The sequence below is a fragment of the Myotis brandtii genome, unplaced genomic scaffold (genome assembly GCF_000412655.1).
Source record: "Myotis brandtii unplaced genomic scaffold, ASM41265v1 scaffold454, whole genome shotgun sequence".
NCBI lineage: Eukaryota > Metazoa > Chordata > Mammalia > Chiroptera > Vespertilionidae > Myotis > Myotis brandtii.
In genome coordinates this window covers 422,450-433,149 of record NW_005367354.1, presented here as the reverse complement: position 1 = coordinate 433,149, position 10,700 = coordinate 422,450, and the positions used below count along the sequence as shown (strand labels likewise).

General features: G+C 59.0%; 1 protein-coding gene across 1 annotated transcript in view; it reads left to right on the top strand.

Moving 5' to 3' along the window:
- The window catches only part of FOSL2 (FOS-like antigen 2), a 16,838-nt gene that overhangs the window by 3,458 nt on the left and 2,680 nt on the right, over positions 1–10,700 (top strand). Inside the window, exons 2-4 of the mRNA XM_005874952.2 lie at positions 479–631; positions 4,210–4,461; positions 9,374–9,481. Coding sequence (XP_005875014.1) covers positions 479–631; positions 4,210–4,461; positions 9,374–9,481 — 513 coding nt within the window. The remainder of the gene's footprint in view (positions 1–478; positions 632–4,209; positions 4,462–9,373; positions 9,482–10,700) is intronic.

Below are 10,700 nucleotides of genomic sequence, written 5' to 3'. Positions count from 1 at the left end.
TTCTGCATCCAAGGCTGTTGTGTAAAAGTTCAGGAAGGTCCTTTTCCAAAGCAGCCACTGCTGGGCTGCGGGCACCTCTCTGATCTGATGACGCTCAGGTGGCCATAGGCGCCCTGTGTTCGGGGCTGTCTCTCGGGCAGTGGGAGGAGGACACACGTACTTACTGAGCAGCCCATGGCACCCTCACGTCCAGGTGCTGCGGAGTAAAGGAGGTCCTGATGCCCAGGGACCCGCCGCAAGGCTGGTGAGGGCTCGGGCTGCAGCTCAGGGTCTGGAGATGCAGGCTGCGGGGTCAGAGCCCGTCCCTGCGACCGGCTGGGTTAGAGGGAGCCCTCGGGTCTGATGTTTTGCTTTCTCCTTTCCTCTCTTTGTCCTTTTCCCCCAAACCTGAGCACAGGAGATGAAAATGTCCCTCCAGAACAGGGGGCACCAAGCTACGGCCCCAGTCTCTTTATAAGGAAGGTTTAATGGAACCCAGGCCGGCCTGTTTGTTTACATATTGTCTGTGGCTGCTTTCCCGCTGCAGTGGCAGACTGGAGTAGTTGCGACAGAGACGGTGCGGCCCACAAAGCCTGAAATATTTACTACCCGGCCGTTTACAGCGAACGTTAGCCAAACTCTCCTCTCAGAGGTCAGTGGGGGCCAGTTTGTCCTTTTATGGGCATTCTTGCCCACCCAGCAATGGACAGAATGGCACAATTAACTACAGCACTTGGAGGGTTTGCCAGGTTGGAGTGCCACACAGACATCTAGCATCTTTGAACCTGTCCCTAGACGTGGAGCTTCCGGGGGAAGCTGGGGGACCCCAGAGGAGCCAAGGGAGGTCCCGGGTCACCTCCTCTAGCCCCCCATGCCCAGCACACACCTGGTGCTGCAGCAGGAATCCAACTACCCTAATGCCCGCAACTGGGAACCTCATCTTAGTTTCTGTTCAGTGTAACCCGGTCTTAGAGAACCACACTTTAACCCCAGCGATTTATCTTGGGCCTGTTGGCATAGAAGAATGCCAGGCCCGGACCACAAACTCCTCGCCTCACCTCTCCTCTGAATAACACCTTCAGAGGTGAGACAAGACATCTGCCAGATCTCACTTAAACTTGTGTGTGTCTCGCAGAGGCTCCTCTGGGAGACAAAGCCTTCTTTATCAGCCCCAGTCCCCTCTGGGGATGGGACGGTGTTTACAGCCGGGGTGTTATCCAGATGGCTTTAGCTCCCTCTCAAACAAGGTGTACCTGCATTTAGAGGCAGTCATTACCTCTGTCTTGCTTTTATTGCTGTCTTGTTTTGTCTAGACCAAGCCATCGCTGCAAGGAATCTGGCTGGGGGCCGGGAGCACATTCCCTGCCATGGAGCCAGGGACTGCAGGGACTGCAGGGCCCTGCGAGGGGCCGAGTCCTCCACCTTCTCCTAAGGGATCATAGTGTCCAAGCTTTGCTTCCGATTTTCTGCTCCCCCTGGACTGGAATGGGGGCTCTTTGGGTGCTTGGAATGAGAAGTGAATTTCTTGGGTGCTTTCCGGAAAGGAAAGCTGACAGTTCCCCACCCCACCCCATAGATGGAGGTCAAGGTCACATTAAACCCTGGATGCCTCAGGGGTCCTTCAGATCCGCCCTGACGTGGGAGAGAAATGGAGTGAAATGTTGGGTGCTCCCCAGGAGTGGGGCGCTGGCAGTTCTCCCCGGAGCCACCCGTGCAGAGCGCCCGACGATGATGATGATGATAACGCGATGGTGGTGGTGACAGCAATGGCGATGCCGCCTCCCATCTGTTTGCGCCATTTCTCAACCCTGGCTGCACATTAGAATCTCCCCAGGTGGTTTTTAAAAATACCTTATCAGAACCCTACCCCGAACCAGTTATTTTCGAACGCTAATGGCGAGGCTGGCTCCGGCCTTGGTGTTTTGAAAAAGCTCCTCAGACTATTCTAATGTGCAGCCGGGGCTGAGAACCATGCGCGTGCTTTCATAGCCTGTGATTACAAGTAGCTACTAATTTAACCCTCGGCACAGGGCAGGGAGTGTGGTGTTAGCATTCCCACGTAGGCAGGGAAACAGTCCTCAGATTTGCCAAGGCCTCAAATCCAGGCCTCCCGACGACTCCAAGTGCAGTGCTGACTCCCTGCCAGCGCACCCCCCTCCCCCCTCACAGCCTGAGAAACAGCCGTCTGGGCCCAGTGCTTCTGCACGCTCTCAGTGCTCTGCCTCCTCAAAGCCTCGCCCTGGTTGTCTGCTTTCTTCCTAAAGAGCGTTTTCCCATGGAGTCCTTCCTTGTTCAGTGCACCCTTCCCTCCCTCACGCCATACACACGCACACGCACACGCACGTGCACGCGCACGCACACACCCATATACACCTCTTTGCAGTCAGCTCCTGATAAAAAAGCCCAGTTGTCTGCCTTCTGAGGCAACACAGAATCCCTTGCACTGGGCAGCTCTCCTCACGGAATCCCAGAATCCATTGCACTGGAAGCACCACACAGTCCCTGAATTTATTGCACTGGGTGGCGTGCTTCATGGAATCCCAGAATCCCTTGTGCTGGGTCCCTCTCTTCATTGAATGCTTCTGGCCTGGGGCCGTCTGGGAGGTGAGGCAGCGCATGCTGCCACCCGGACTAGGGTCAGGCCGTTGGAAGGGGAACGAGCCAGGAAGGGTTCTCGGCTCCCTCAGGTCCAGTCAGGTGCTCTAAGCTCCCCTTCCTTTACACAACAGGAACCCAGGTGTCATCGCCAGCGGCAGAGACAGTGGTGGGGGCAGCTGCCATTGCTGCTGATCCCGCTGGTCCTGGTTGGTGTGATTGGGCCCGAGTGCGGGGAGGTGCTGTCGTGCCCATGCTAATGATGGCGTAATGACAGCGGGATTTCATCGGAGGTCTCAGAGCTGCGGGGCCTCCTGGGTGAGAGGCGAGGTCTGCGGGGACCTTGGCAGAGATGACCTGATGCTGTCTGAGGGCAGTGGGGGTCCAGCACCTGGGCTGTGTTTTGTGTGAGAACTCTGGCCTCCTTGACAGGTGACCTGGCTTCATTAGCAGTGTGGCCTGGGAGGAGGCCATCTCTTTAGCCTACCTTTCTGCCTCTAAAATGGCGATCATGGTAGTGCTTCCCTGGGGGGGAGAACGGGTGAGTAATCGAGGTACAACACCACCGTGCCTGTCCCTTAGTGCGTGCTCAGTACGTGCTGTTCCTGCTGTCGTCATCTGACCCACCCGAGTCGGGGAGAAAGGATCTGCAGGCTCTTTTTGTAGAAACAGGAAACTTCTGAGGATGCGGGTTCTGTTCGGGGAGCTCTTCCCCGAAAGCTGTGTGTTTGTGGGAGGGGGGTGTCCCTTCCTTTCTCCCTCCTTCTCTCACTTTCTAGTAGCTGCTCCGAGGAAAGGTCAAACCCAGCTTCCGGGGAGCACGGCCCAGTTTAGCTTTTGTTCTCTGTCGTCACCGTACACTTTAAGGAGACTGCTTCCTGTGTGCAGTGTGTTCAGAGGGCGCTGCAGTGTGGCCTGGGCGTGAATTACGAGAGAGAGAGAAAAGTCTGAGCTGGCAGCTCCCGTGTCCCACAGATGCATGGCTGAACACAGGTAGATAGATATGTAGACAGGAGAGAGACACAGCATGTCTGTCCCAAGCAAGAGGGGGTGAAGGGCAAGGTGGAGGTCAAGGGCAATCGGGGGGGTCTGGCAGCTCACGCTACCACTTTCAGTCTCATGGGCGGGGGGACACCTTTTCATGGCCCTGGCCTCACCCTGGTGATGGGGTCACAGCTCCATTCCGATCCTGCTTGGAAAGTGACGAAAGCAGACACAATACGCTTCCTGACCCTGGGAATAATTGGCAGGTGACCCGGGGCCTCAGGAGGCTCAGGGGGGAGGCCAGCCCTCCTGCAGATGTGCACATAGCTGGCCTGGAGGGACCCAGAGAGGGCCTGCTGAGTGTGAGCAGCTAGGACCACATCTGTGCTAGAAGTCACTTGGGATATGACGACATTCTCACTGAGGGATGGAGTCCCCAGGACTTCAATCAGGGAGCCGGTCTGACACGGGGCCCCAGGAATAGTTAGGATTCCCCTGATTCTTGGATGTGCGGGATTTGTCCAGGGAAGCCCACCAGTGTCCTTGGTCCCCCAAGCGTTGACCCTGCTTTCAGCTGGCTTTTGCCTCTTGTCTCTGCGTGTCCTGTTCTGCTCAGCACTTCTCGGCTCAATCCTGTTTTTCTCATTTCAGAAATTCCGGGTCGATATGCCTGGCTCCGGCAGTGCCTTCATCCCCACCATCAACGCCATCACGACCAGCCAGGACCTGCAGTGGATGGTGCAGCCCACAGTGATCACCTCCATGTCCAACCCGTACCCCCGCTCGCACCCCTACAGCCCCCTGCCGGGCCTGGCCTCTGTCCCTGGGCACATGGCCCTCCCCAGACCCGGCGTGATCAAGACCATCGGCACCACTGTGGGTCGCAGGAGGAGAGATGAGCAGGTACAGCTCAGATCTGCATAGAAAAGCCATGTCGGTGGCTTTCGGGGCCTCGTGACACGGTGTTTTTGCAGCCTGGTGGGGAGCAGGGTCAGTGTTCTGGGGTCACTGAGAAGAGAAAAAAAGAGGGGCCAGGAGCACGTGATTTCCATCATTGGAGGCAGGGGTGGAGACCTGAGGTCAGGTCCAGCTCTGTCGCCTCCCATGTCCCTTAGAAGTCCTGTCTCAGCTTCCTCAGCGGCAGGATAGGGATCAGGGTACCTGCCAGCCAAGACTTGTTGCCTCTTGAAGGCGGTCAGGCGTGGAAAACACCTTGTAAGTGGTGAGGTGTCAGCAAATGGGAGGGACTGATAGGACCTGCCTGCAGCAGTGTCCTGCTTGATCCGTGGTAGAGTGGCCACAGGACAAGCAGCCAGCGAGCCCTGGCCAGCTTTTTGGGATTAGCCCTTCACTGTCTCCCAGTATCTGGTGCAGACAAGCCGCCCAGCAGACCCAAAGGGTCGCACTCTAGGCCGGTTCCGCCCACAGCACTTTACTTCCTTCCACTAAGGTGTCCTTGGCCTCCAGTGAAGCAGGATAAGTGCCTGGGATGAGTGTTCCAGGGGGCAGGACGGGGGTCCTGGGAGCCTGCCCAGCTGCTTCAGCTGACTCGGGGTGAGGGTGGGAGGTCAGGCATCAGCCTTGTTTTCCTCAAGGGGCTCAGCTGGGAGGAATCAGCTGGCTGGGAGGGACCAGAAAATGGTGGGGCCTCTGCCTTCGAGGCAGCATCCACCAGAAGGCCCCTGGGTGCATCAACAGGGAGCCAGGCAGCCCAGGCCCCCTGATTCCAGAAAGAGCCCGCAGAATCATGCATAATTCCAGGAAGGAGGGTATGAGCTGTCCAAGTGCCCCACATGTACCCCTTCACAGATGACTCGACCAAAGCTCAGACATCCCTGCCTGGGGCCACTCGGCAATGCGAGAGGAGCCTGGACTAGAACCCAGTGCCCGGGACTCCCTGTGCAGTGATCTGCAGGCCATGCCACCAGGAGTCCAGGGAAGGGGACCTGCTGTAGGAGGGGAATCCCTTTTTCAAATCAAGTGTTGACCTGGAGAACCCCTCTGATGACAGCATCACAGCGTTCCAGTACAAGGACCTTTAAACACGGTCCTCTGGGTAATCGTGACCCAGGATACCTGGAATTACAAGGGTCGCTCTCCAAGGAGCCGGAAGCTTCTGCAGGGGCCCTGTATCTACTACGTGCTGGCTTGTTCTGTTCGCAGCAGGACCATGCAGGGTGGCATGGGAGGGGTGCATAAGAGATGCTGTAAGCGATACAGCTCACAGTTGCTGTTGGGCTTCTGCTGGGGTGGGTAGGGGGGCAAGTGGTCAGGATTCCCCTCACCATTGCTTCCATAACTGCAGTAGCAGATATTGCAGTAGCAGTGATCCTCGTGTCTTTTATAAGCCTGCTTCCTTCAGGGAGCCCACGGTGCCACGCTCTGCAGTCACTGGGGAGCTGGATTCTCCCTGTGTGCGACTCCTGAGAGACAGCCAGGCTTGTGAGAGGGACTCTTTGGGGCTAGGAGAACAACAAAGCGAGATGCACTGAACACTCTTGATCCTTTTCTGGGTTTAGCTCACACCAGATTTAGAGGTTTATATCTGGAAGGGATTTTGGAGACCAGCTTTTAAAAATGTTGCCTCTGTACCCATTTTACAGATGGGGAAACTGAGGCCCAGGCAGGAAAAGGGCCTTGGCCAGGGTCACACAGAAAGTTAGTGCAGAGCCAGGACTGGAATCCACCTCCCTTGACCTCCAGCCCTGTGGTTTCCCCACTGCACCATCTAGGCGTGCCCTAAGACAATCTGTCTGGAAAATTTCCTTCCTTTTTTTGAGAGGGAGGGAGAGAGCCAGGAGCATTTTATTTCATGTCATTGTCAATTAGGAGTTCAGACAATCATCCGGCAGCTTGGAGGAAGCCTGGGCGAAGCCTGGGCGGTAGCATCCTCCACCTTGGCTCTCTGGTTCCTAGCCCTCGGGTCTTTTCCCTGAAGCTTGCTTCTGCCTTCCTGACCTCCCCCAGGGGAGGGGCCTGCTACCGGAGCCAGCCTGGTGCCTCCCTGCCCTCCTCCAGCCTGCCCAAGGCTCCCTCTGAGCCCAGGGGCGGTGACTGAGGAGACAGGGAGGGGAGGGTGTGTGTGGCTTGTGGGTGGGTACACGGTAGTGCTGACACACTCAAGCGGTAACCGTGTTGATGTCACCACCCCTGAACACTTCCTATGCCCACAGCTCCCACAAGTTGCCCGCCCCAGACCCTACCAGATAGGAAAGAGACTTCTAGGCCAACGGGGAGGCCGAAAGTTGTCCTGAAGCAGCCAAGGGGAAGGGAGGCCCAAGCGGACCATCCCCGCCGTCCATCCGTGTGGGGGAGGGGCTCGCAGAGCCTCACGGGGAGCCTGAACCCAGGACTGCAGCAGGGCCATCGGGCTCCCTTGGTAACTGTGGGCTCAGGTTGAGACACGTCGAGGAGCAGCAAGTATTCAGGGCCTCGGCACAGTGGCCTCATGACCTCAGCCAGGCGGCCGGCCCCGCACAGAGCAGGGTGTCCGGTCCACCTGGACTCTGCTGGGACTCAGAAAAAAACACGCGAGAGGAGACCTCGGGATCGCATCTCCTTCCTAGCACTTTCTAGTTAGAGGATTCACACGCTGCATCTCATCTGATCATCACAGACAATTTGTGGAAGGCAGGGCAGGTCCTGCTGATCCCATTTTACAGATGGGAAGCCTGAGGCTCAGAAGGTTCGGTGATTCGTCCCAGGCCACACAGAAAGGCCGTTGCTGGGTTCTGCTCCCCGCCGGCCTGATACCTCTCAGAAGAGAGGATGTGGAGCCCGTGGCTCTCTGGGGCTGAGGCCGGGACTTGAGGGATGTGGAGGTGGGACTCGGCTGTGGGGTCAGGTTTTGGAAGGGGCCTGACGACTCCTAGGGACGCTCCCTGCTGGACTGCTCGGTGCATCCCACCTGGCGGCCGCTGCCGGGGCTGAGGGACACAGCGAGGGAGGAGCTGGAGAGAGGAGCTGGCCTGGGTCTTCACCCCGGAGGTGGGAGCGGCAGAGGAGGTGGAGGAGTGTGGTCTGACATCCTAGGAGTGAAGGGCTCTCAGGGCAGACACAGAGGGGTGGGCGCTCGGCCCAGCGGAGCCCCGGGAGGCAGGGACTGACTGCTGGGAGGCCCTGGCGGTCCCTCCCGCCCCCCAGGCGTCCCACCTCCCTCTGGGCCCTGTATGGGGCCTGCTGGGGGAAGGATTTGAAAGCTGAGCAGGTATGATGAGCTTGTCTGTGTCTGAGCAGTAACTGGCACATTTTCATGCCAGTGTTTGGAGAATTTGGATACAGGGCTCGGGCAGCGTGGGGCCACGGGGTCACCTCAGTATCGACAGGGATGGGTGTGTCCTCTGAGGCTGTGCCCTGCTTTGCTGTTCTGGATGGCACGGCACAGCAAACGAGCTGAGGCTCAGGGAGCGTCCCAGGGACTCCGCGTGGGCCCAGCCAAGGGCCTGCCCCCCCTCCCAGGGTGGCCTGGAGCATCCCTCAGCGGGCAGCGTCTCTCCTCCCCTCCAAGAGTGGCTTTGGCTTTCTTGCCCAAGTGTCCCGAGAGTGTGAGACCCAGGTCTTAGCCCCTCAGAGTCTTCTAAGCCCCCAGGACAGCGCTTGGCACATGGGTGTGCCGTCCGTGTCGGATAACCGCACGGGATGGTCTTTCCTTTTGAGCTGCCCTCTGCCTTGGCCCGCAGCCATGTCCTGTGTCACCTCCGCCTGCAGGGCATTGGGCCAGAGCCCTGGATGGGCTGTGTCAGCACTGCCGAGTGGAGCAGAGGTCTTGCCCTGTGGCATGAGTCACGGCCCCTCACCAGCCTCGTTGTAAGAAGCCGGACTGAGCTCTGCGGGGAGGTTTGCTCACTCTGTCCTCAGATAAATCTCGAACCCCTCAAACCATGCCTGGCGCGTAGAAGACGCTTGTTTGCTGATTGAGCGGATGTGGTGGGCAGCGGGAGTTGAGGTGCCTGAGGGCTTCTCCTCCTTTAGCCCATCCTGTCCTGCCTCGTGGTGTGGGCCAGGCCACCGCTGGGTCCTCGGGTGGAACTGAGAGCTGCTGGCAGAGGAAGTCGGGAGTGGGGTGGCATCCTTGACCCTCCCTCTGGCAACAGACCATCCCCCTACCCCCACCTCCCCCACCTGCAGGGTGGTTCTTACTCGGGGGCCCAGCCACTTAGCCAAATGGGGATAATGAGGCTTGCAGAGCAGGCAGGGATGGGAGGGGTAATTAGCCCGGGTTTGGGAGAAGCTGCTGTCGCGGGTGGGGCCGGGCCTGGCTGGCACGAGGGGACTCCCTGGGGGAAGCAGCCCAGCTCCCTCTCGCTGGCCTTGGCACAGCCTCGGGGCTGACATGACAGATGCTGCTGCCGTCACGCCTGGGCCGCGTCCCTGACCCGTGGCTGCGCTGTCCTCCTTTGCACGTGGGGCATCACCTGTGGGTGGGCTCAGCCCTCGGTGTCCTCTGAGCCTGGCCGAGCTCCTCTTGCCTTCCTCCCTCCCTCCCCAGTCCCAGAGGGGCTTCCCGCCCTACTTAAAATGCAGCTAAAAAACAAAAAGCTGGCCCTAACCGGTTTGGCTCAGTGGATAGAGCGTCGGCCTGCGGACTCAAGGGTCCCAGGTTCGATTCCGGTCAAGGGCATGTACCTTGGTTGCCGGCACATCCACAGTGGGAAGTGTGCAGGAGGCAGCTGATCGGTGTTTCTCTCTCATCGATGTTTCTAACTCTCTATCCCTCTCCCTTCCTCTCTGTAAGAAATCAATAAAATATATTTTTTAAAAAAAAGCTGGGGCACTATCCCTGAACCTAACCAGGACCCTCTGCCTTGGCCTCTAGCTGTCCCCTGAAGAGGAGGAGAAGCGTCGAATCCGGAGGGAAAGGAACAAGCTCGCCGCTGCCAAGTGCCGGAACCGCCGTCGGGAGCTGACGGAGAAGCTGCAGGCGGTGAGGAATCTGCGGGGGGAGGTGGGGGTGCCTCTGGGTGGGCTGCGGGGGGCCCCAGGCTCCTGGCCTCCCGCCTTCTCCTGCCCACTAGTGGCCTACAGATGGGTTCGTGGCGATGCACGTTCCTTCCTTGGTGCATGTCGGGTAGCACTGGCCTGGTTGAGGGAGAGGGAAGGAGGGAGCTGGCCTTTGGCACCAGCCTGGGCCCCAGAGAGAAGAGCTGGACCGCTCAGTGGGCCTGGTGCCCTTTCTCACTCGGTGTCTGAGTGTCCCCTGCTCTCAGACCTGCTGGGCTCCGGGTGAGGGATGGCAGACTGTGTGGGCATTGCCAGGCCCCGGGAGCCAAGGCAGGCCTAGACTTGCCCTCTCCAGGGCTGCCTCCCAAGTTCCCAGCCGCCCCCATGCCTACTGCCAGCAGGAGTGGCCCAGCTTGCAGAAGTGACTGGTTTGGGGCTGGGGGCACCTGCTGTGTGGTCTTGATGCCCGCTGGGTCTTGTGGAGACGGTCACATGTCGGCGGAGTGGTGCTGTCCTGGGGCTTTCTCACACCTTCGTGGGCAGGAGGTTCTCCACCTCTGCTAGGAGCCTGAAGCTGTGGCCTGGAACCTCGTTCTGCCCTCGTTGTCACTCTCCCCTGCCACCTCGTTGCCCACACCTGGGGGCCCATGGCTCTGCCCCAAAGCTTGACCTGACCAATGCCACACAACTCGCTCAGAGCCTGCTCTGCAGGAGGGGCCGTCCGCCCCGTGGAGGAAACCCACAGCTAGGACAGGCCCTCCTGGGTAGAGTGTTTCTAAGTGAGGAGATGAGGGAGACCCTGGCATGGTCCTTACAGAGACCAGCCAGTATGGGGCTTTGGAAATCACCGGTTACCTTGCGCATCCCATCCCCTTATGTAATCCTCCCGGTACCACTCGCCTGCTTCAGCTCCTCTCGTCCACCCTGGGGCCCTCGCTCTTGGGTGTTGCATGTGCCCTGTGTGGATGCTGTGATGCCTGTACTGATGCCCCCTGGAGGTGTTCCTGAAAGTCGGGAGGGTGAGGGGGGTTTTCTCGGGGGGGGTTTCTGTTGCCACGTGAGGCGTGAGGCGGGCCCATGAGTGGTCAGCACTCCTTGGGGAGACCTCCCCTCCCAGGAGAGCCCTCTTCACTGCCAACCATTCAAGGAGCCAGGCCCTCTGGGTCTACCCTGGGCGCTCCTTACCACCAGCAGAAGCGTCT